The sequence below is a fragment of the Drosophila persimilis genome, unplaced genomic scaffold (genome assembly GCF_003286085.1).
Source record: "Drosophila persimilis strain 14011-0111.01,24,50 unplaced genomic scaffold, DperRS2 tig00000000-arrow-pilon, whole genome shotgun sequence".
In the NCBI taxonomy this organism is placed as follows: domain Eukaryota; kingdom Metazoa; phylum Arthropoda; class Insecta; order Diptera; family Drosophilidae; genus Drosophila; species Drosophila persimilis.
The window spans coordinates 5,447,770-5,473,281 of record NW_020825288.1 but is presented as its reverse complement, the minus strand read 5'-3'; the positions used below and the strand labels follow the sequence as shown (position 1 = coordinate 5,473,281).

General features: G+C 45.8%; 4 protein-coding genes across 9 annotated transcripts in view; 1 reads left to right on the top strand and 3 right to left on the bottom strand.

The window, feature by feature from the left end:
* Nucleotides 1-9,771: 9,771 nt before the first annotated feature.
* On the bottom strand, nucleotides 9,772-10,962 carry LOC6598620 (putative gustatory receptor 85a). The gene is made up of 2 exons (XM_002023796.2): nucleotides 9,985-10,962; nucleotides 9,772-9,924 (listed from the first exon to the last, which is right to left on the bottom strand). Exons 1-2 carry the CDS (start codon nucleotides 10,960-10,962, stop codon nucleotides 9,772-9,774), a joined length of 1,131 nt encoding a protein of 376 aa, XP_002023832.2.
* A 733-nt stretch (nucleotides 10,963-11,695) lies between these two features.
* On the top strand, nucleotides 11,696-14,523 carry LOC6598619. The gene is made up of 5 exons (XM_026993514.1): nucleotides 11,696-12,231; nucleotides 12,725-13,918; nucleotides 13,986-13,993; nucleotides 14,054-14,181; nucleotides 14,373-14,523. Exons 1-5 carry the CDS (start codon nucleotides 11,809-11,811, stop codon nucleotides 14,507-14,509), a joined length of 1,890 nt encoding a protein of 629 aa, XP_026849315.1. The 5' UTR covers nucleotides 11,696-11,808; the 3' UTR covers nucleotides 14,510-14,523.
* A 176-nt stretch (nucleotides 14,524-14,699) lies between these two features.
* LOC6598649 (tctex1 domain-containing protein 2) lies at nucleotides 14,700-15,340 on the bottom strand. The gene is made up of 2 exons (XM_002023794.2): nucleotides 15,049-15,340; nucleotides 14,700-14,975 (listed from the first exon to the last, which is right to left on the bottom strand). The coding sequence occupies exons 1-2, from the start codon at nucleotides 15,299-15,301 to the stop codon at nucleotides 14,716-14,718; spliced, it is 513 nt and encodes a 170-aa protein (XP_002023830.1). The 5' UTR covers nucleotides 15,302-15,340; the 3' UTR covers nucleotides 14,700-14,715.
* A 1,630-nt stretch (nucleotides 15,341-16,970) lies between these two features.
* The window catches only part of LOC6598648 (F-actin-monooxygenase Mical), a 51,810-nt gene continuing 43,268 nt past the window's right edge, over nucleotides 16,971-25,512 (bottom strand). For 4 of the 6 annotated variants that reach the window (XM_026994805.1, XM_026994798.1, XM_026994800.1 and 1 more), the window contains 8 exons: nucleotides 21,266-25,459; nucleotides 21,095-21,127; nucleotides 18,278-18,602; nucleotides 17,951-18,155; nucleotides 17,807-17,884; nucleotides 17,642-17,742; nucleotides 17,376-17,572; nucleotides 16,971-17,312 (listed from right to left, as the gene is read on the bottom strand). In XM_026994805.1, coding sequence (XP_026850606.1) covers nucleotides 17,307-17,312; nucleotides 17,376-17,572; nucleotides 17,642-17,742; nucleotides 17,807-17,884; nucleotides 17,951-18,155; nucleotides 18,278-18,602; nucleotides 21,095-21,127; nucleotides 21,266-25,459 — 5,139 coding nt within the window. In that variant the 3' untranslated portion in view covers nucleotides 16,971-17,306. Of the gene's footprint in view, nucleotides 17,313-17,375; nucleotides 17,573-17,641; nucleotides 17,743-17,806; nucleotides 17,885-17,950; nucleotides 18,156-18,277; nucleotides 18,603-21,094; nucleotides 21,128-21,265; nucleotides 25,460-25,512 lie in introns of those variants that run through there. The other 2 variants (XM_026994799.1, XM_026994804.1) reach the window with 2 other exon arrangements.

Sequence of the window (25,512 nt, the reverse complement as noted above, 5' to 3'; positions counted from 1 at the left end):
ATTGCATCGCATCTCATGCACCCACCAATATTCATGTATAAATAAGACATTCTTGTAAACTGACTGAAACTTCAAACCAAAACTAAAATACGAAGAGAGATAGTACGTAATACGTAATACATATGTATGTTTTGCGGAAAGAGAAATCATCTGAGAAATGAAGGCCTCTGAGAACTACTCGCTGCAGTGCTTAAGAGCTAAGCGTTAGAAAGCGTAAAGTAAATTAATTTCAATAATAGTTTTTAAATAAGTTTTTCTACCCAGGAGTTGTTGTAACTTTTTTACAATTTAAATTTTACGATAATTGGCAAGACAATTTTGTTGAAAAAAAACTGAAACGGAAACTAAAACTGAAATTGAAATTGAAACTGAAAGGAGAGGAAATTCGGACGAAGCTAATTCAATAAATTGTATTCAATTATTTTGCATAGATTGGCGATCGGATACGAGAGTAGAACCACAAGATGTCTTCAAAATTGGCTAAATGTAATCTTAATTTCAAAAGACTTTTAGTTCTGGGCATTCCCAACAATTTTGGCAAATCAGACAGACCCCAAAAACGGGTTGTCGAAAGTATCTTAAAAACTAACATTTAATATAAATTAAACACCTACGAGTAACACTTAAATATATATGTAACATTAACAATAATCGGTTTAGTTATTAGGCGATATGAGAGATACTTTGAATGACTTGACTTGACTTGATTAAATTTAGACGTACGTTCGTACCATTAGGGGCGCCAGCATCCCGGCACCACAGCAAAAGCACTCAGCACCCAAAAATCCCCCACACACACACCCCTCATACAGCATTCATCATTGGCCACGTTACCAAATTTTTGCAGAAACTTATCTGTGTGCGTTTTCTGTCTGTAGCTCGTAATCTATGAATAATGAAATGAAATCTATATATTGTTGTTGTGTCTACATCTATAGAGGTTTACATCCCAATCGGATTGAGATTGTGAGACATTATGTGTTAAGTTGAGTTGAGTTGAGTTGATTTGATGGCATCCACATCCCTGTTTTGTTTGAATTGTTGACTCGTTTGCTGTTGTTACATAAGATACTCATACTTACGCCATATTCTCTAGACTAGTTAGGATAGAACATACTTTCGATGGGAGGGGAGAGGAGAGCAGCAGTCGCAAGGATTTGGCGCAAATGATCACCGCATGAAAAGGTACAAAAGAGACACACATACACACACAGACACACACATACTGTGTGGGAGGGGAGGAAAGCCCCCTTGGAGCAGGTGAAAGCACACACACACACCGCAAGAAACAAGAAACAAGAAACAAAGAAAACATAGTAAGAGTAATTAACAAAAGTTAGTATAACTGAGTTTGCATTTCCGAACCGAAAAACAAAACTAAACAAAAACCAAAAACCGAATAAATATATCCAACAACTAAGTGTCGTGTATATTCCATGTTAAACTTACAGCAGTATAAAAAAATAATTATACATATATACAGCATATATTTATACATATATATAATAATATATGTACATAATCTAACCAATATATGGTGTATAGAGAACAATGATCAGCAGCAACAGATCCTTTCTGACGGCAATGACTGTTCACGCATACATATACATATACCTATACATATATGCAGTACAGTACTCCTAGATATATAGATACAGATACATAGATGTGCATAATATAACATATACATACGTACATATAAACAGTTGTCTCAATGTGAAAAGCTTAACCTACGATACCGCAGAAACTAAGTAAAACCTAACCAGAAACTAGCCAAGCCTAGCCCCGCAACGAGATCAGCTAACGAAACACCCGAACCGAGGACCCAAACCGAACGAACACTTGTGACCCGTACTCCCTACCTACCTACCTACCTACCATTCATACAATACTATACTCGTAAAGCGTAAACCGTAAACCTACTTACAATACATCTAATGATATCCGTAACGAAACAGAGAACAGCAGAGATGTTTAACACTTCAATTGAACATTGGTGAGAATCGAGTACCTACGAAACTGACAGAGATACAACATAGATAGCGCCTGCCCGCCCGCCCATGTAGCGCCCGTCGGGACTGTACCGATGGGACGGGAGTATTGGGGGGTGTTGGCGGCAACTATATTTTTTGCAAAGCAAATTGTGCAGCAAGTGCAACAAAAACTAAATGCAAAACGTTTTAAGCGCAGATACAGAAACAAAAAGAGAAACATGAAAATTTTTAGAGATACTCGTACGAGAAGAACGAAAAAAATAAGGGAAACACACATATGTATGTACTTACACAGGCTACAGATCATACACAGTACAGTTGTATGTATATACACGAATATAGTAGATATATTTTGCGTCTTTATATACAGGAAACAGCGTATTATATTTGTATATTTACACCCAGTGTACAGTTCATACAGGTCCGGTCCGGATACCAAAACTCAAGCTAGAGAAATACTTGATAGAGATACTTAGGTACTTGTTGCTCGGTTGGCTTTTTATGCTTCATGTCCCCATCGCCGCAGTCCATCTTGAACTACTCTTAAGCCCCCGTTTCCAGACCAATCGTTACCAAATCATTACGAGTACTAGATGTCTCTCCACCTGTAACACCTCTCTCTGCATATGTATCTATATCACTCACACACTCAAGCACACACACACACACATTAACTTTTACATCATTCTCATAGAAAAACCCCCCAAATATAAAAAAAAACACTACATTTTCAAAACTATTTTAAGCGAACGAAAATATACAACAAAAACAAAACAAAATGCAAGCAAAAAAAAAGAAAACAGAAATACAAAAAAATAATATTTCAATGGATGTGTTTATGAATGTTGATTTTAATACAATAAATCGCAATCAAAAAAAAAAAATAAATAAAATAAAATAAACAGTGAACCACTAATTGTACGAGTTAAGCAAAAACAAACGAAATAAATTCTATAATAAAATACAAACGAAAAATAAAAATAACAAGAGAAAAGATACAAGCAAAATGATACTTTCAAAACTAATAATGTTGGTGTTTTCATTGAAAAGTCTTAGACTGGAAACACGATGGCATCGGGTATCCTTGATTCTTCGCTAAGGACTCCAGAAACACATACCATACATACCACCTATGGAACTGGCTATATCTCGGCTATTTATGGGCCGATCTGGGCGTGGCATGGCTCTTCGTGATCGGGAGAGTCCTGCCAATCGACTGCTATCGGAAAAAGCGACATCCATTTTTTCACGATTCTCGCAAAAAATCATGATGTAACCATCATTAAAATTGCCAAAAATTGGCCTCATTTTCGAAGTCGAGATTTTGATGCCGTTTGACTCTCTGGGTCCCCACGATCCTGGGAGAGTGGGTCCTGCACCGATCTGGTCCTTTTAGTCTGAGATATAGCCTACCGAAGATTTGGACTTGCGTCTCCTTAAAATACTGGTTTCTTCTGAATGCTATATCTCTGCTGTACGGCAGCCGATCGGAGAGCGGCATGTCTTTTCGTGATCGGGCGAGTCCTGCCAATCGACTGCCATCGGAAAAAGGGACATCCATATTTTCACGATTTTCGCAAAAAATCATGATGTAACCATCATTAAAATTGCCAAAAATCGGCCTCATTTTCGAAGTCGAGATTTTGATGCCGTTTGACTCTCTGGGTCCCCACGATCCTGGGAGAGTGGGTCCTGCACCGATCTGGCCCTTTTAGTCTGAAATATAGCCTACCGAAGATTTGGATTTGCGTATCTTTAAAATACTGGTTTCTTCTGTATGCTATATCTCTGCTCTACGGCAGCCGATCTGGGCATGGCATGGCTCTTTGTGATCGGGCGAGTCCTGCTAATCGACTGCCATCGGAAAAAGGGACATCCATATTTTCACGATTTTCGCAAAAAATCATGATGTAACCATCATTAAAATTGCCAAAAATCGGCCTCATTTTCGAAGTCGAGATTTTGATGCCGTTTGACTCTCTGGGTCCCCACGATCCTGGGAGAGTGGGTCCTGCACCGATCTGGTCCTTTTAGTCTGAGATATAGCCTACCGAAGATTTGGACTTGCGTCTCCTTAAAATACTGGTTTCTTCTGAATGCTATATCTCTGCTGTACGGCAGCCGATCGGAGAGCGGCATGTCTTTTCGTGATCGGGCGAGTCCTGCCAATCGACTGCCATCGGAAAAAGGGACATCCATATTTTCACGATTTTCGCAAAAAATCATGATGTAACCATCATTAAAATTGCCAAAAATCGGCCTCATTTTCGAAGTCGAGATTTTGATGCCGTTTGACTCTCTGGGTCCCCACGATCCTGGGAGAGTGGGTCCTGCACCGATCTGGCCCTTTTAGTCTGAAATATAGCCTACCGAAGATTTGGATTTGCGTATCTTTAAAATACTGGTTTCTTCTGTATGCTATATCTCTGCTCTACGGCAGCCGATCTGGGCATGGCATGGCTCTTTGTGATCGGGCGAGTCCTGCTAATCGACTGCCATCGGAAAAAGGGACATCCATATTATCACGATTTTCGCAAAAAATCATGATGTAACCATCATTAAAATTGCCAAAAATCGGCCTCATTTTCGAAGTCGAGATTTTGATGCCGTTTGACTCTCTGGGTCCCCACGATCCTGGGAGAGTGGGTCCTGCACCGATCTGGCCCTATTTATCTGAGATATAGCCTACCGAAGATTTTGATTTGCGCATCTGTAAAATACTGTTACTTTATTTTATTCTTCCTTTCATTTTAGCAGGTCGCACCCTACCGTGACTAGAAATATCTTCTGCGTACCCGTGGTCACCGATTTGCCTACCATTGTTTCCTAGGGGCATCACCCTTGTGGTCTTCTGGTAACCTAGGGGATCCTGCGCACGGGGCCACGATGCCCGATGCCGGTTCCTGTCGCGCGAGGCTGAGGCTTTTGGCCTGGCCGACCTTGGGTCCGGCCACTGCCGTGGCCCTCTTCCTTGCTTTCCACGCTGTTTGGTGGCAGCATTAGCTGTCCCGGTGTGCGCCATAGTCCTGATGCCGCTGCTGAGTCGACAATATGGTGTTCGGTCCGCTTCAGTAGGGACCAATGATCGACGGCGGAATCTTTGGTTCCTACCAACGGGAATGAATATCAGCAACCCATTCATACGCCGGCGACTCAAACGCTGGGCTTCAGCTTCGAGACGCGTGAGTGAATCAGACAGAGTCCTATCCAAGCATTAACAAGGCGTACTCCAGACAGACTCCATACTCCAGACTCCAGTCCTAACCCAGTCACACAGAGTCATAACGCAGCAGGACAGAAGCGCACCCCTGCAAGATCATACCCTAACAAGCCATCGTCATCCTTCGACCTGGCCATCGATAACAAGGACTTTGACTATGTCAATCAAGGGACGGGCTACTCGGGATACTAGACTCCAGATAGATATCGTTGCTGTTAGGTTTAAGGATATGCGCGTATATGTATATGTTTATATTGTAGATACAAATTTGATCCACTTGTTTATTTAGTTATTCTAAGCTGAGTTTTGATGAATAAAACTATTGAAAAATCATCCTTGCTGTATCCTATTCCGATTGCAGGCGTGGCACGCCCAGATCTTTTCACAAATAGCGGAGAATTCTAAATATTGTTAATTGAGGAAAATGTCCTTGATCCTTGATGAGGACTCTATCAAATCAGGCACATTTTTTCGATCAAGGAAGCCCACAAATAGCCGAAAAAACTAAACATGTATGGTTGGGCTTGTTGTAGTCCTTACTGAAGGATCAAGGACATTTTTCTGATCACGGGGGGCGGATCTGTAATACCCTGAGAAATAAGAGAGAAAACAAGATTTATATGTCTGGAGAAAATATCCTTGATCCTTGATAAGGACTTCATCACCGAACATAAGAAGCCATCGCACGTCTCGATTGGATAAGAAATGATGAATTTATGCCATAAACAACAAATTACAACAACTACATCCAGTTATTACAACAACAACAACTTCCAATTTGGTGGCGCTCGAGACCGAGATTTTTCGATTTTCAGATCTGGGTCACCAGGCGAACAGAAATCAGCAGAAGGTCGCTCGATTTCGTTTTTAAATAAATCAAAATTTGTATTTATGTATTGTTCCCCGTTCTTTAAACCCCAAAAGTATTCAATGCGATTTTCAAACCCCAAAAGTATGCAACGAACTTTTTTGAAATAGCTAAAGTTGCTTGCTGCTGATTTATGTTTGCCTGGTATTCCAGATCTAAAATTCTCGTATTTGGCCGTTTGAGCGGCCGCAAGTTGAGGGTTGTTGTTGTACAACAATTTATTTTACAACAATTGACAACAACTTTTATTGTTTTCTCCGTTATTTGTGGCCCGATCGGGACCTGCGACGGCTTCCTGTGATCGGTATTATATTCTTAATTTTTTGGTGTCCTTATGAAGGACCAATGATCAGGGATATTTTCTACAGACATATGTATATATCTTGTTTTCTACCTTATTTGAGGCCCGATCAGGGTATTACAGATCCCTCCCCGTGATCAGAAAAATGTCCTTGATCCTTCAGTAAGGACTACAACAAGCTCAACCATACCTATTTAGTTTTCTCGTCTACTTTGTGGGCCGATCTGGGCGTGCGATGGCTTTCTGTGATTGAAAAAATGTGCCTGATTTGATAGAATCCTCATCAAGGATCAAGGACATTTTCCCCAATTAACAATATTTAGAATTCTCCGCTATTTGTGAAAAGATCTGGGCGTGCCACGCCTGCAATCGGAATAGTTCCCCCCCATAAAGGATACAGCAAGGATGATTTTTCAATAGTTTTATTCATCAAAACTCAGCTTAGAATAACTAAATAAACAAGTGGATAAAATTTGTATCTACAATATAAACATATACATATACGCGTATATCCTTAAACCTAACAGCAACAATATCTATCTAGAGTCTAGTAACCCGAGTAGCCCGTCCCTTGATTGACATAGTCAAAGTCCTTGTTGTCGATGGCCAGGTCGAAGGATGACGATGGCTTGTTAGGGTATGATCTTGCAGGGGTGCGCTTCTGTCCTGCTGCGTTATGACTCTGTGTGACTGGGTTAGGACTGGAGTCTGGAGTATGGAGTCTGTCTGGAGTACGCCTTGTTAATGCTTGGATAGGACTCTGTCTGATTCACTCACGCGTCTCGAAGCTGAAGCCCAGCGTTTGAGTCGCCGGCGTATGAATGGGTTGCTGATATTCATTCCCGTTGGTAGGAACCAAAGATTCCGCCGTCGATCATTGGTCCCTACTGAAGCGGACCGAACACCATATTGTCGACTCAGCAGCGGCATCAGGACTATGGCGCACACCGGGACAGCCAATACTGCCACCAAACAGCGTGGAAAGCAAGGAAGAGGGCCACGGCAGTGGCCGGACCCAAGGTCGGCCAGGCCAAAAGCCTCAGCCTCGCGCGACAGGAACCGGCATCGGGCATCGTGGCCCCGTGCGCAGGATCCCCTAGGTTACCAGACGACCACAAGGGTGATGCCCCTAGGAAACAATGGTAGGCAAATCGGTGACCACGGGTACGCAGAAGATATTTCTAGGCACGGAAGGGTGCGACCTGCTAAAATGAAAGGAAGAATAAAATAAAGTAACAGTATTTTACAGATGCGCAAATCCAAATCTTCGGTAGGCTATATCTCAGATAAATAGGGCCAGATCGGTGCAGGACCCACTCTCCCAGGATCGTGGGGACCCAGAGAGTCAAACGGCATCAAAATCTCGACTTCGAAAATGAGGCCGATTTTTGGCAATTTTAATGATGGTTACATCATGATTTTTTGCGAAAATCGTGAAAAAATGGATGTCCCTTTTTCCGATAGCAGTCGATTAGCAGGACTCGCCCGATCACAAAGAGCCATGCCATGCCCAGATCGGCTGCCGTATAGCAGAGATATAGCATTCAGAAGAAACCAGTATTTTAAGGATACGCAACTCCAAATCTTCGGTAGGCTATATCTCAGACTAATAGAGCCAGATCGGTGCAGGACCCACTCTCCCAGGATCGTGGGGACCCAGAGAGTCAAACGGCATCAAAATCTCGACTTCGAAAGCGGGGCCGATTTTTGGCAATTTTAATGATGGTTACATCATGATTTTTTGCGAAAATCGTGAAAAAATGGATGTCCTTTTTTCCGGTGGCTGTCGATTAGCAGGACTCGCCCGATCACAAAGAGCCATGCCATGCCCAGATCGGCTGCCGTATCGCAGAGATATAGCATACAGAAGAAACCAGTATCTTACAGATACGCAAATACAAATCTTCGGTAGGCTATATTTCAGACTAAAAGGGCCAGATCGGTGCAGGACCCACTCTCCCAGGATCGTGGGGACCCAGAGAGTCAAACGGCATCAAAATCTCGACTTCGAAAATGAGGCCGATTTTTGGCAATTTTAATGATGTAACCATCATGATTTTTTGCGAAAATCGTGAAAAAATGGATGTCCTTTTTTCCGGTGGCTGTCGATTAGCAGGACTCGCCCGATCACAAAGAGCCATGCCATGCCCAGATCGGCTGCCGTATCGCAGAGATATAGCATACAGAAGAAACCAGTATCTTACAGATACGCAAATACAAATCTTCGGTAGGCTATATTTCAGACTAAAAGGGCCAGATCGGTGCAGGACCCACTCTCCCAGGATCGTGGGGACCCAGAGAGTCAAACGGCATCAAAATCTCGACTTCGAAAATGAGGCCGATTTTTGGCAATTTTAATGATGTAACCATCATGATTTTTTGCGAAAATCGTGAAAAAATGGATGTCCTTTTTTCCGGTGGCTGTCGATTAGCAGGACTCGCCCGATCACAAAGAGCCATGCCATGCCCAGATCGGCTGCCGTATCGCAGAGATATAGCATACAGAAGAAACCAGTATCTTACAGATACGCAAATACAAATCTTCGGTAGGCTATATTTCAGACTAAAAGGGCCAGATCGGTGCAGGACCCACTCTCCCAGGATCGTGGGGACCCAGAGAGTCAAACGGCATCAAAATCTCGACTTCGAAAATGAGGCCGATTTTTGGCAATTTTAATGATGTAACCATCATGATTTTTTGCGAAAATCGTGAAAAAATGGATGTCCTTTTTTCCGGTGGCTGTCGATTAGCAGGACTCGCCCGATCACAAAGAGCCATGCCATGCCCAGATCGGCTGCCGTATCGCAGAGATATAGCATACAGAAGAAACCAGTATCTTACAGATACGCAAATACAAATCTTCGGTAGGCTATATTTCAGACTAAAAGGGCCAGATCGGTGCAGGACCCACTCTCCCAGGATCGTGGGGACCCAGAGAGTCAAACGGCATCAAAATCTCGACTTCGAAAATGAGGCCGATTTTTGGCAATTTTAATGATGTAACCATCATGATTTTTTGCGAAAATCGTGAACAAATGTATGTCCATTTTTCCGTTAGATGTCGATTGGCAGGACTCGCCCGATCACGAAGAGCCATGCCACGCCCTGATCGGCCCATAAATAGCCGAGATATAGCCAAAGAAAAGGGCCGTTCCGTAGCTAGGAATAGCATATCATAGGTTTGTGTAATCGGAATAATTTTCTTGATGCTTCGCTAAGGACTCTAAAAAACCCATATTTAATTTTATCTGCTATCTTTGGGCCTATCTGAGCTTGCATGGCTTCCTGGGATACAAAAACTGACCCTAATTTGATGTTCCCCACAGAACACATTCGAGTGTATTTAAATACGACTTTAATATAAGACATTACAATATGATTTATTTCTCACATAGACCTATAGTCGCTTTGGACCATATAAGAAACATGCAGTAGAATGACAGAGGCGCTTTGAAAAACCAGCCGTCGATTGATGCGATAGGTCCCGTAAACGTGGACGTTCGTGTGCTGCCAGGCCAGTTGCAAGGAGAACCACTGGATCTGTAAGATTAAACAGCTTCCAAATTCCAAGACTTCCAAGAATACTCGTTCAATACTCACACTTCGCTCCACCAGAAGTTCGTGTCCTTGCGATTCTCTCACAATCTCTTTGGTTGTCTCCATGAGCGAGTCCGTCGTGTGCGTCAGACAGTTCAAGAGGAGTGAATAGAGCAGGGGCTGTATGCAGATGACAAACGCCAGATAGAGCTGATAGAGGTGGAGCTCAGAGACGCCATGGCCACAGAAGATGCGAACAAGCATATATCCGATCACGATGCCACACCAGACATTCCGAACCAGAAAGCACAGAAGCACAAACTTGAAGACGGTGCAGAACTCAGCGGTAATATCGATCAGGCACTGGAACATCCGCTGCAGCTGCAGCAGTTGGTTCAGCTGATCTGGCAATGAATCATCCAGAAGAGTCCGCTTCAGTCCAGTCTGCAGCCTCCACCAGCATTGGCATATCTCCGCCATGATTGCGAAACCCACCGAGCTCATCCCGAGGATCATACACTCGGACAGGAAGCAATTGCAGGGGAAATCGAAGCCCAGCCTAGTGCGAATCTTATTCAGGCCCACATGAATGAAGAGGCGAAGGGCCAGCAGTGGGGTTATAGCGAGAACCAGCAGGCCGATGTATCGCTGATGGGACTTCGGGGCAATGTACCCCAGTTCGATGCTTAGTCGATCCAGGTCCAAGAGCTTTTCTATCATCGCGTAGATCCGATCCTGCTGCCGATGGGCGCACTCCATGCAGCTGAGCAACGACAGCAAAACGATGGTAAAGTGGGTAAAGGTGTTCAGCTCCATCAGCTTGGATCTCGACTGTTCCACATGGGTATGGAAATGCCAATAGTCTATTATGAACTTTATTGTAAGTCCAATGACAATGAAGTTGTGAATAATGCGATAGTAGGCCAGGACGCGAGACCAATGCAGTTTTCCCGAACTAAATCCAAAATAGAACGGCACGATGCCGTTTAGGGCACAGAAAAAGCCGAAGCTCAATTGGACCAGACGTTTCAGCGATGACATGACCTTCTCGGCTCTTCCACCAAACCCACTGAGGCATTATTCAATTATTTCACTTTGTTTTAAACAGTTAACATATAAGTATTTTCAAACCAAGTCGCTTGGGAATACTGGAAGAATTACGAAAATCTTCAGAAAATCTATATTTTGCTGTGCAGCGACGCTGCTAGGGCTACGGAAAACACTGCACTAAATGAGGTTCCCCAGTAACTGGGAACTCAATGCACTATTTCATTAGTGGCCAAGTCCACAACTCTAGATTATCAATAAGATAATTCTCTTCATTAGTGAAATGAGTGTACCTGTATAACGTTTATGACGTCTGTAAGCCCTCTCTCTGGGAGGGGTGGTTGGTGCTCATTCACTATATAGCCACCCTTGGTATTGTCATGGAACATCTGCTGGGCGAAACGCGAGCCCGAACCCCCACCAGAGATGGGGCCGAAACCAAGCGGGTCGATCGGATTTTAGTACTTTAGCAGAGAGCCGCGCTGGTCGCAGTTTCAGTTTGGCAGCAGCAATCACGCGAATCGGTTCGAATCCCAGAGCGACACAGTGCCAGCCAACATTCGAATCGAAGCTGAAAAATATGTGGAAAACGCGATCCGCTTGACGGTTGACAAATTTCCAAATAGTCATCACCTTGACAACAGAGGAGAGCACTCAATTCGGCTAATTGATTCGAAATTGTCATTCGAAAGGCGAAAATAATGAGAGTAGTGCAATTTATGAGCACGGATAGAGCTCGCAAATTTTTCCGCTAAAACGTTCCAGCCGCAAACGCGACAATCAAAAGTGCTAACTGCTCTATCAGCTCCACATCTGGGCAAGGTCAATCGCTGCAACGTTATGCCTCGATTCTCGCTGGCAATCTGGCTGGGTGTCTACCTGGCGCAGGCCCACATCCTCGCCCACTACATACAAATCGATCAGGAAGAGTTTCGGGCCAGCGGCTTTCCGCATCCGCATTTCCCGCCCCCACCGATGACCCCACTCGATCACTTGCCACAGGTGCTGGCCGCCAAGGAGCTGACCCCGGCGGAGGTGATGGTCGATCTGACGAATGACCTCACCCACCGCCTGCTCCACTACCACTCCATACTGAATCGCAACAATTTTGCCTTCTCGCCGACTGCCCTGGTCAGTGTCCTGGTGGCCCTGTACGAGGGATCCTCCAGCAACAGTGCCAACGAGCTGCGCAACGTCCTGCAGTTGCCTAACAATCGTGATGTCATTCGCGTCGGATACCGCGACATCCATCGACGACTACGGGTGAGACAACTGGTGGTCTAGTGGCCCATTTATGGTTCTATTCGACTCAGCGTTGAACTTAACCTACAGCCCAAAGTGGCGGCTTGAGCCCCCGCTCAAACTATCCAAATAAAATGCCTCCGCTCATTTACATGGCTGGCTAAGCACACATAGCCGACAGCAGAGCAGAGCAGAGCGGAATGTGAAGTGGTCATTGATAAACAACAACAAAAATTGAAATAAAACAAAAAGCAAAAAAAGAATGGTTCCAAACAAACTGCCCTAGGCCAATTGCCTATGACCACCTCTCAAGCGATCTGTTATCGGGTTTCAATAGTGCGTTGACCTCCAATAACTGACCAGCAATTGTCCAAGTGAATAGAGTGTTTAATTGGCAGCAATTATGCGGATCGGGTGGTGGGCTTGGATAGGATTTGTTCCACTTATCAAGTGGGATTGAAATAAACCCGAAATAGAGCATAAAGTTTATAATATTACTTTGATCTCTTCCCAGACCTATTTCTTTGGCTCCGACAATCCCCTGAAGGGCCTCAGCATGAACAAGAACAATGTGACTGTCTTGAAGGACTTCGAGACAGTGCTCATGTTCTACGGCTACGATCTGAGTGTGGATATGGTGTCCTCAACGCCAGCAAATATTACGGCGGATGCTGAGATGGTAAGCACGACCACACCCGCAAATGCCACAACTGAGGATTTTGAAGCTGAGACCATCGCCACCACAACGGTTAAGGAGGTAGAAAGTACCACTGAGGTGCCTGCCACGACGACCACAGAGGAGCCAACGACAACAACAGAAGCGCCGCCTGAAACGAGCACCGAGGCACCACCCCCAGAGTCATCCGGCGAGGAGGCGGCAGAGCCGGCTGGAGAGGATGAGGCAGCTGAGCTGGTGTCCGCCTTCGTGGCCGAGGAGGAGGCCGAGCCACTGCTGCGCATTCAAAAGGCTCGAGTCTCCCGACTGCCCACCAGCAAGCTGCAGGCACCGCTCAAGCACTCCAATCCGATCACGCCGAAGCCCATCTATCTGCCGAGTGCGCGGACAGAGACCATGCCCATGATGGCCCGACAGGTGTCAGAGAGAAAGGCGTCAAACACTAGGCAGATCATTTCCATTTCAGCTCCCCCGTCGGCAAATGGTTCGTACGCGAGGAAGTCCAAGATGTCTCGGTACAAGCGACACGCTCTGCCATACAGGGAACTCGATGCGAATCTCTTTCTGTCGCTCTTCAGCCCGCAAGGACCACATCCAGCGCCTCATCCGTTTCAATACCCACCATCTGCCGCCCACTTTGCGCCCATCAACAACGACTTTGAGCCGCACTTTATCAGCGGGGCCGCCGAGAGCAAATCCAACTACAACACGGATGTCATTAGTCATGTGTTCTACCTGGGCATCCACCAGATTGTGCACACCACCTTCAAGGTGTACAATGCAGTGCTGTACTTCAAGTACTTTGAGCATCTAAAGATGAGCGTCCTGGAGCTGGAACTGGACACGCCAGAGTACAATCTCATGATTTTACTGCCTGACTACCACACGGACATTGTGGCTGCGGCGGCATCTCTGAAGCTCGGGCCCACGTTGCGCCTGATGCGCAAGCAGCTCAAGCCACGGTGGGTTCAGGCCATCATACCCGACTTTAAGCTGCACGGAACCATGTTCCTGACCAACGATCTGCAGAATGTAAGTGCACAGAGTTAATATAAAAGTACATTTATTGAGATTAATCTATGCTTTGGTTGTGTTGCAGATGGGCATGTAAGCTGATTGCTGGGGCTGCTTGAGACTGGCTGGCACTTTTACTTTCTTTCGTTACAGCTGTGATGTCTTCGAGCCAAATCGCGCCGATTTTCGACCCATGACTGATGAGAAAGGCGTCTATGTGCGACACATTGAGCAATCCATAGACGTAAACATTCGTACGCATCCCATCAATCAACTAAAGCGTAAGTACTTGTACTTGTGTCTGCAGTTGCAGTTGCAGCACACCTGAACGGAGGCATTGAGGCGCAACGCATCGCCATCGCCCCACCTGAAACTGAGACTGCAACTCCAGCATTACCATTGCGATGGCGATTGCGCCAACAGTAGCGCAGATAGACAAAGGTGCAATAACTACTTCCTTTTTGCTTCTCAGGCAACTACGGTGCTCAAACGAAACCCATTCAGATCTCTGTGAACCATCCGTTTCTGTTTTTCATCATCGACCGAGAGCTGGACGTGGCTGTAATGTCGGGCCGCATACTGAATCCATTGAATGTGCGCATCCAATGATGCAAGACGAAGGTCGAGTCGAGTATCGAAAGTGAAGTTGGGTCGTTGTTCCCTTGTTTCCTGGTGCCTACTAATATGCAAGAACCGACTAGTTTTAAATGTAAATAATATGCTGCCGCTCACTGTGCTAAGAATAAATATAGTAAGGTTTTTCTCTTATCCTAATCAGTTCTGGTGCGTCGTCCTTGCTGGCCGTTTGTGCTCGTTTAGTACTGATAGGTGCCAAAGACAGTGCACACACAAAATATACTGGTATTGCTGAACACCTCGGAGACGGAGGTATCACAGTCGCAGTCCCAGCAGCAGCGCGAATTATAGAAACCCCCGGCACCGAGCTCCTGGCCAAGCATCACCTGCACCACATGCTTGTAGCGCCTCACCTTGGGATTGGAGGCTATTTTCTGATTCACTTCATCGGCAATCTCAAGCGTCCATATCTTGGCCACGTCCTTGTCGTATGTTTTGTCTGAAAATGGAACGGAACCAGTTGCTTAGCAACGCTTGTTGGACGCTCAGGAGATTGATTTATCCATTCTCACCTTTCAGTTTCTCGGTCATAACGCTGTTCATGATGTTCTTGACAATGGGCAGAGGAAACATTTCCCCAAAAGCCGGTCGCATGCTGTAGGCCGCTGCCTGAACCGCCTTTTCTGTCTGCTGCCCTTCATCGGCAGCTGATGCCGAGAGCGGTGCTGGCGGATTTGGTTTCATTGGAGTCTTCTCTGGTTCGTTGGTCACTGGGGATGTCGACGCGGGATTGGCATTCACTTCTTTTAACTGCTCCTCAGCCATATTCTCTCAAAATCTCCAGGGAAGAGCGTCAATTTTAGTTCCGCAACAACAATAGCGTCTCGTATGATAACAACCGAACTTAGCCCTCTTAAGCCCCCTCTATTAAAACTGTTCAACGACTTGAGGTAAATGACGGAAAATAATAATGCATGTAAGTTCTTCTCGTAGATCCATCCTATTCTTCCTCTTAACTTAATAAAAACCACGATATCTTTTACCTAAACTGCGCCAATATTGATCAATTTTCATTATTGTTGATGGAATATTAAAATACCCCTTTGGCTTAGAATGGGTTAATCGTTCTCCGTCAAGGATTGGAAACCATATTTCTCGATTTTGATATTCCGTGGAACATTACTAGCTACATAGATCTTTCAGTCCTGCCTACATAATTTTATCCAATTAATAAACCTATTTTCTAATTGACTGGCTTAATTGAAATACTTGCTTTTATTGGATTTTGTCTAAAAAAAATTTGAGCGAAAAAGAGTAATTGTTCCGTTGAATAATGCTGGATTCAAATTCGAATATTATCATATATTCTAACTAGAATATCCTGCCAGATTTTTTTGTTTTTTCATTCGGACTTTAATAAGTACGAGATTTTTGCTAGGTTGAAATGCGGCGGTGCATCGATGCACCAGTTGAAGGGCATTCTGCGAAAGATCCCGCTTAGGTATCCTATATTCTACATTTAATTTAGCCTTCACACCTTTAAGGAAGATGCTTTGAAACACGCACAACTATTTGGCATTTATTCTCAATTTGCATTGTTTTAAGCTGATAGATGAAAAATGTCAACAGGATCTGAAATTTGAAACACAGACATTCCCTGTTCGAATAGATTAATAGAAACTATATCCCAACACTTGTATGAATAGGATGCCAAAGCTTTATTTCAACTTGAGGTGGAGGATGTGGGCATCACAAAAGTAAGAACATTATCTTCTTATATACTCGAACACCACGTCGTACTCTGCAGTTGGCGTTTAGTATGGCTTGTGAAATTAGGTTTCATAAAATCTTTATTCAATTTAAAATAAATCGAAAAGTTACATAATAAATTCGATAAATATGTTTATATATGCAGGTTATAAATAAAATTACACAATAATTTAAATCATTTTTCATTAGTATACAGTAAATGTTTGTTTGCCTTGCCTCCATCATATCATATCGCTATGTAATGTACGCTCTGCTCTCTCTCGCATATATAGAAAATATTTGTGTGTATATCTTTGTGTTCACTTTCTGGTTGTGGGGGCAGCAAATGACATATTACATACATGGATGTGGATGCTGTCGAATAATGCGTGTGGTTTGTGGTGCTTCATCAAATAAATAATAATACATTGAGACAGTAGTATACACAGAAATAGACAAACAGTAGACGAACAATCATTGCTAAATAATGATAACCTTACAAAAACTCAAATACACCATTTACAATTGCTCAGGATCACAAAGCTTTTGCACATATATTCACGTTTCAAAATGAAATCAACTCGATACATTAAAAAAAAATAATAATAAACACAACATATACAAAGATCAAACAGATTTCACTTGAATTTTCTGCAAAACTAACTAAAAATACACTTGGGATATCATAAAAAAGTTAAATATTCTCCGAAAAAAGTTAAAAAATTGCAAAAATTAATTTTTGGTTTTGATTTTGTTTGTTCTCTTCATTTTTTTGTTTGTTTTTACATTGAGCTTGCGCGCTTCTCTTCACTGAAATTCTTTACTCCTTCTACTTATTGTAAATATAGTATGTATATTGTATATTGAAATTGTTTCTCTGCCAGCTTGATCACTCTGAATAGGTTTTTGCTCGTTTCGTTTCTTTTCCCGTTATATCGTATGCGGTTTAGTATCGGTTTAATTGTAGGTGTAAATGTTCAGCTGACTTTTTGGTACGTTTTTCTCTTGTTTCTTATTAAGTAATTCGGCTCAAAAGTCCTTGCCTTTGCCCAGCCACCAAACTCCAGGGAAAGTTTGTTTTTCATATCTAAAAGATGTGAAATATTACAATTGAATTTGTTGTGTATTTTTTATGTAGTGCACCACTCACATTCGATTCTTCATGGTCGTGCGGTTGGCCGGTCAGTTTTATGCCCGCCGCCTCGGTTGAGGTCGATGCAATACCCGCTGCAGTAAGGTCTAGCTGTGAGGCTGTTGGTCGGAGTGCCGCGCGTTTTGCCACAATTTCCAGCATCTCATTGAGTATTGCTCCCTCGGCGGCTACATCGGCGGAGCTCTTGTCTAGTTCTGAAAGTTTGAATTCGTTCGTTAAAATGTATCTGGCATTCTCACATATTTCGCTTAACGGTAACGTACTGTTGCAAGACAGGCGCAGATTGAGCTCTTCCTTGAGCTGGGCATGCCGATACTCCAGCTGCAGTTCCTGTTGTCTTATAGTCAGTTCCTCATCGCGTTTCCTGCCAAGCAAAATAAAACAATCAAACGATTCCATTTAAGAAAACCCTCGATGGTTTTGCTCACTTGAGTGCTGTGATGTTCCGCCAAATCTCCAATAGTTCTTTAAGTAGTTTTTCATCGTTATCCTTTGATGTATCCAGGCTGCACGGAAAATGGGGTTTTAGATGTTAATCATACGATTAAAATATTATTTTCCGCTGCACTCACTTTTCAAAGTTCTGCGCCTCGCCCCTTAGGGCCTTCTCGATGAGTACGCCGCGTCCCTCCAAGTCCTTTAGCTGCACCTCAATCTCCTCCTGTTCGCGCTGTATTTCTTGAGCGATTCGCAGTCGCTTGAGCTCAGCCTGTCGTGAAGCCTTCGATATGGCACGTTGCTTCTTATGCTCTCGTGTCTCGTTAGCGTAGCTCTCATCTACAAAAGGATATTAGACAAACATTAAACGCGCAACCACGAGCAGTTCATATGCTTTAAAAACACTGAGACGTTACGAATCGTTAGAGGGGATGGGACACATAAAATGAGAGGCAACAAACCATCGGATCTTTGATAATTCAGTGGCAATGGCGGTATGGGTGGCGGTGTCTGGTCGTCCAGGGCATTCGCTGCGGCCAGATGGTGGTGGGGCTTGTGTATGTAGAGCTGCGGACTGGATGATGAGAACGTTTCGATTTTCGGTTTCGCAGTGTTCGTTTGCTTTCGGTAGCGACTGTTGTTTGTTGCTGTTGTTGTTGTGGCTGTTGTTGTTGTGGTGTTTAGATAATCTTGCGAGTGATTTGTCTGTGATCTTGTGGCAGTGGCTGCTGCTGCTGTTGCTGCATTTGTGCTGCTTGTGGCATGGCCGATGAGCACATCCTTGTCCTAATGTGGCATTGTATTTGAATATATATGTATTTTAATGTATCAGAATATACAGAGTGTATGCATGGTTGTTTTAGATGTGTGTGTGTGTGTTTCAGAGGCAGGAAAGAAAATATTTTCAGTTCTCATATTAAACACAATTTTGTTATTTACTAGAAAATAATAATAATAACAAACATGCAGGGTGTCCAGGGTGAGTAACAATAAACTTAACAAATATTTGGTAACCATTGGGGGACTCCATCCCAGCCCATTCCATCCCATCCATGCAAAATATCCAGCACATTGAACTTAAAGCAAAACAACTACTTTAAAAACCCCACTCCAAAGTGTTCCTTACGTTTAAATAGCCATACAAATAACTTAAAATATTACAATATATATACAGCTGCGCCGAAAAAAATAGCACCAGTGGACTAATGTGTCTATATTGACGGATTTTGCTTAAGCAATGGTTCTAATGAACGTTGTTAAGACTAATATGTAAACTTTAAGGTATAATTTATCGTATCCCAGAGCACTGGCATAATTCGCAAACTCCAAATGAAAATATTTGAAAAGAAGAGGATTTTATCAGAAATTTGGGCACCAACAAAAATAGCACCAATTTACAAAGAAATTAAAAAACTATAAAATACAAGGAAACTTTCCACATTTTTTAGTAAAATATGTTAGTTTAGTTGTATTTAAAGGTTGGCATTTTGTTGCAAAGCCTTGGTCAGCAACAACAACAGCTCAACATATTGGCATTAAAGCTCACCTAATTTTCGCATCTTTCCCTTGGGATATTGATCCACGAACCATGCAGGATACCCCAAATATATTTATTGTTCTTTGATTCCGCATTAGAAACATATTTTTTAACTTGACCCAAAATATTAGCAATGTGGTTCAAGTCTGGAGACTGAACAGGCCAATCTATTGCACTAAGTGAATTGTGCTCGAACCACTTTCGAGCTCTCTTTCTAGATGGTTTTGGGTCATTTTCCTGCTGGAAGTTACAAAACAACTCTATTTCGTATTCTGCATAAAGCAGAATCACTGTTTCTTTGATATTGACATAGACATGTTGATCCATAATGGGGTTGTGCCATGTATTGGATTACCTACTTAGTACGAAAATCATGCCCATACGATTTTGCTTGCTTTTCTATGTCTAATGAATTTACATGTGAGTCAGGGGGTTGTATTATGCATAAGGTAGTTGTTTCACACAAGAACACGACCCTTTTACACCAAAAAATAAATTTTGGCTTTAGTCGGACCACAGGATGTTTCTCCATTTTCTTTGGCCCAACTTTAGTGCTATTTTGCACACCAAACTTTTTTTGCCCCATGCCTTTCCGTGAAAAGTGAAATTTTCCTCGTACTACGAGTACCCATTTTACGTTCTTGTAAACAAGATCTAACTTTCCTGGTACTTGACGATTTTTTAAGATCCTTGCTTTAGCTCTGTGGCCGACTTAAATAGGTCCTCCTTGCTCTCACGAACCAGTAGTTTTAGCAGAAATGGGGATATCGCGGCCTTTCTTGCAAGTGATTCTTGTTGGAAACATATTTAAAAGCATTGCTAATCATTTCTTTTGAACAACCGACAATTTGCCCCACCTTAGCATAGGTCCTGCCTTCTGAAATGAAAGTTTTGATCCTTTGGCTTTTTTCTTCACTTTAGAGCTTTCCAAGACCCATAACTACTTAAATTTTGTAACTTTCTTGTCACAATCACCTAAAGCCACCGATTTTTAATTCAGTCAAGAAGTTAAAATATCAAGAAGCTCCGAAAAGTAGAAGCTTTTACATAAAACAGTTACTGGTGCTATTTTTGTTGGTGCTCCATTTCGCTCCTCTTTCGCAAAATTGCCTAATGTTATAAGAACCGTTAGAATTGAGAGAGTAAGCACACTTCTCTCAGAGAGGAGACATATAAAGCTACATTATATTGCAGTAAAGTCCAGCAAATGTTGGACAGTGGTCTTGTTTTGAAGGAGTAAAGACGGTCGTCCCTACTGGTGCTATTTTTTTCGGCGCCACTGTATATATATAAACACATGACGGAAAGATCCATAAACCTTTTTCTCCACTCAGAAAACGTAATCAGTATAAAACGATATTAGAGGCCCACATAAATGTTATTTAAAAGAGGCCTAAAGTATAGGGTAAAGAAAAAACACAGAAAGGATAGCAAACTTAAAAGCTATTTATTTAATTTACTTAAATATTTTCAGCTGGAAAGGATTTATGAAAAGAAAATTGAAAATAAAAATAAATGAAAACAAATTGAAATAAGAGTCTAGAAAAAAAGGAAAAAAAAAAACAAATAAAGCCAAGGCCCAATGAGAGTGAAAACATAAAATATCCAAAGAAAATGAATGATAATTCAGTAAAAATTAGATACATTCGAGTTAGCATACATTTATTGCATGCCATAAGCCGAAAGATGGTGCTCTAGTGAGGATTGGAAATCAGAGTAGAAATAGTGAAAAAGTTCTTACACCAAAACCGAAATTCCTCAGATCAAAGCAAGACTGTAAAATGATGGAAAGATTTTTGATATGTTATAGATGGAAACACTTATCGCACAGTACAGTACACCGACAGTAAAACACAACTTAAAGGCTAGGATGGTGGCCACAACCACAGACTTTCCCACAAATGAGACTAACCTTTGACTTCTCCTTTGATTTTGGGGAGATACGGAAGCGACTGAAGACGCCGCCGCCTCCGCCACTGTTACCTCCTCCATCAGAGATGGTGGGCGTGCCACTGCTGCTGGTGCCGGGACGCTCTGACTGTTCAGAGTGGCTGGCAGCCACAGGGACGCCCTGCTCTTTGGGACTGGTGGATGCGGACGCGGACGCTGATGCAGATGCAGAATGCGAATGACTGCCTTTCTGGAAGAAGCTGGACAGCGACTGTATGAGACTCTTACGTCGCTCGGGATCCTTTTGCCTGCCGGTCTTTGTCTTCATTGCCTTCTCCTGAACGCCGCTGCTGGCCGCCAGATTCGGGTCGGATGTGAAGTCCGCTGCCTTGGCCTGGGCCGCGGCATCTTTGTCCAGGCCCGAGTGGCCCACCTGCTGCTGCTGGCTGTTGACCATGTACGCCAGATCGTTGACGCTCTTCGAGGCACTCATTTTGCGGGCACGAGCCGCCAGATCAACGGACAGAGGCTCCTCCAGTTGCTGCTTGGGCTTGAGGGGCCTGGGATGGTCATAGTGGAGACGTTTACGCAACAGCTGCAACTTTTCCTCTGGACTCAGACCGAGATCCGAGTTCGACTTGAGCCGCGCCCTGGCCCGGGCCTCGCTCCTCAGGTTCTCCGTTGAGACAGATATATTCATTACATCCACGGAGGCAACGACTCCGACTCCAGCGCCGACTCCTCCGCCACCGCGATTCGAACGTGCTGGCGCAATGGGGGTCACAAAATCGCCGAGCCCCCTTCCCGATCCGCTGTTGAAGGAGGCCGTCTTGTTCAGCTTGTAGCCGGCCTCGAGGGCATGCGCATCGATGTGCTCGCTGAAGGGACGCGGCGGCTTGAAGAGATCGGCGCTACGTGTGGGCGGCTGGACAGTGCGGTAAGGGGAGACATAGCTGGCCGTGGCCGATTTCTGCAAGGGATTGCTGGGGACTGGGGGAGGGGCGATTGCTGCGATTGATGGCTTCTCCTCGGCAGTGGCGGAGGAGGCATGGTAGTGCGCCTGACTGGAGCAGTTCGAGTCCTGGGGGCTGGCGGCAGCCGCCAGCTTGGGCGTGGGACTCAGACTGGCGCCGCTGGCATAGCCGCTGGTGAGGAGGCTGCGCTGGCGGCTCCTGTGCAGTCGCTTCTCGGCATTGAGCTGCTTCTTCGACTGCAGCTTGTCCATGACGAGGTCGTGGATGAGATCCTTCTGCTTGGTGCGCTCTTTGGTGATCTCCTCCAGCTTGCTGCTGAGCGTCGGTATCTCGGGAACTTTGCTGGAGCTGCTGCTGCTTCTGGGACGCATCGCTGACGTCTCCGGGCTGTCTGGCGGCTGCTGGGGCTGGGCCTGAAGCTGGGCCTCGGCCGATTCTATCACAGTTGTGCTAGCCGCCTCCCCCTTGGAGCTCTTGCGGCGCTGCGTGCTTATCTGCGAGATCCGGTGCTGCAGGGCTCGCACGTACTCGAACTGGATCTGCAGATCCTCATCCGTGGGAGCGGCGGCGGCAGCGGCGGCTTCTTTGGACTCATGGCCACCCGGTGTCGAGCTGTTGGCTGCGCTGCTGCTGCTGGTCGTCACCGTGGACGTCTTTGGCAGCTGCTCGGAGCTGCTGGGCGTGGAGTCGGCCTTGCCCGAGGCCAACATGCTGGCAAACTGATCGAGCATTCGCGGCGAGGAGGTGTCCAGCGGACTGGTGACCACCGTGAGAGCCTCACTCTCCTCCGTTGTAGTCGGCATCGTCTGGCCGGCCATGCTGTCGTCGTCCAGATCGTTCAAGGTGCTCGAATCGGTCAGGGATTGGGTCATGGCGGCTGGCAGCTGCTCGTTCACCGGCGTCTTGGCATCGTCGTGCATGATGTACGCCCCCTGCTCGATGTAGTCAATTCCCAGCTTCTCATCCCGCTTGGTCACAAGCGCCGGCAAGGCGACAAAGCCAGTGCCTGGGAGCGGAGGCTGGGCCTGGCTTGGCTTCAGCGGCACTCTCTTCGGCTCCGTCTCGATGTACTCCATGTAGCCACGATTCTGCAGCAGGGCCGTGTTCGTGGCCGAATAGGCCTCGGCGCAGGAGCCCTCGGAGCCCGTGTCCATGAACTCGATGTCATCGATATCGATGGCACTCAGTATGCCCTCCATTTCCACCACCGGCGCCTGCGCCTGCCTCGCCAATTCATGGATAACCTGGCTGCCGCTGGGCAGCCTCGAGGCGGCCCCCCCACGCCTGCGCTCCTTGCGCCGCTTCATCGTTCCCTTGTTCGAATTGAGCACGAATTCCATGTCCACAAAGTTCTCCGAAATGCAGTCGTCGGCCGTCCAGTCGGAGAGCTCTGTCTCCGTCAGCACCTGGCCCGTACCCGTGCCCGTGCCCGTATGCTCTGTCTCCGAGTCGGAGCCCCGCGACAGCATCTCCCCGGTGGGCGTCTTGTCGCTGTCATGGGCCGTGGGCGTGGTCGGGGTGTCGGGAGTCCTGGCTGCTGCACTGCTCAGATTGAGGGTGATCGGCTTCACGGCCTGACTGTGCTCCGCCGTGCGCTCCACGATCAGCGGCAGGTTCTTGAGACTCTCGATTTTGTTCTCGTTTTTGCTATCGAACCGGAGCTTCGGTGGTCCCATCTCAGGCAGCGGAGGAGGAGCCTTGACCGTGCTGAGGCGCTCTGCCTCGATGACTGTGCACTCGGCTGGCTCTGGCGTGGCCGTCACCGGCTCCACATCCACATCGTGATCATCCTCTGGCTCCTCCAGTTCGTTGGTGCGCAAGGCCGCTGCTGGCGGCACAATCACATCGGCGGGCATGTCCAAATACTTGACATCCTCCGGATCGCCAATATACTTGCCATTGACAATCATCAGACTGTCGACCTGCATCAGGGCGCCGCTCGTGTCGTGCACCTCGAGGCGCGGCACGTTATGCTTGCCACCACCGCCCCCCGCCGTCTGGGTGTCGGGACTCGTGGTCGACTCCAGTATGTAGTGCTGTATGTCCTCGATGCTGGAGGTGTTCGACGAACTGGAGCAGCTGGTGCCGCCACTGCTGCCGGTTGTCGACATGGGCTCCAGTTTCGGCTTGGTCCAGGGTATATTCGGCACCTGTATCTGGACAGTGTCTTGCTCGTCGTGCTCCTCCTTCTCGGGGGAGTCCCGCTTCTCCTCATCCGACAGCAGGCTTTGCTGCTCTTCTGTGCCCGTTGCCTTCGTTCCCTGCTTGACGCCGGCCTTTATGTCGCCCAGTATGTCGGGTATGCACTCTTTTACATCCTTGGAGACATCGGGTTTGGCCACATCCTCCTCCAGCTTCTGCTCCTGCTTCTCCTCCTGCTGCAGCTGCTTCTCGCTCAGCTTGTTGCTGTCGGGGCCTTCGATCTTCGGTTTCTTTGGTGTCTCCAGCGTCAGATCAATAATCTCCAGTGGCTTCTTCTCGGGCGTCACTAGATCAATCACCTCGATCACAGTCTTGTTGTTTTGGTTGTTCGTGGGCGTGGTGGGGGAGCTCTTGCGATTGAGCTGGTCCAAGAGCGTGGCATTCACGGCATCCGTGTACTCCATGCCCTTGTTCAGCTCGTTCTTGCAGTTGACAAAGACATTCTCCTTTTCATTGTCCGTGGAGTTGCTGGACGGCGACGGCGCCTTCTGTATCTTGAGCTCCACTCGCAGATCGTTGATCACATTGCTGGTGGCCGAACGCATCAGATCATTGGCCTGGCCCTCGCCCAGCTTGGTGCGGTCCAGGAAGCTCTTCATTCCGGCGCTGATGTCGCTGCTGGGATTCAACAGCTTCTGGCACTCGGATATGTTCGACTGGAAGCTGCGGATGCGCGAGTCCAGCACCGAGGTGGAGCCGGACTTCTGGATCTTATTGCCATTGGCCGGCTCGCCCAGCAGGTAGCGCTTCTTCAGCTCGAGGCTCTTCTTCGAGGCAATGCCCTCGGTGCTGGCCGTTTTGTTCAGCAGATAGTCGCCGGGACGGGGATTTTGGAGCGGTGTGGCAGCAGCCCGCTGACTGCCGATCAGCAGTGTGGGATCCACTTGGACCAGGGGCTTGAACTGCGGCAGCGGCGGTTGGGGCTGGTATTTCTTCAGATAGCTGCCGCCCTTCTCGCGGGCCGCCAGTTGTTTCTCATGCAATCCGGTGGAGGCCACGCCAGCAGCAGCAGCATTGGGTGTGATCATGGTGGACTTGATCTACGGAAAGGAAATCGATTAAGTCTGTAGCTTGAGAGATGAAAGCATTCCTC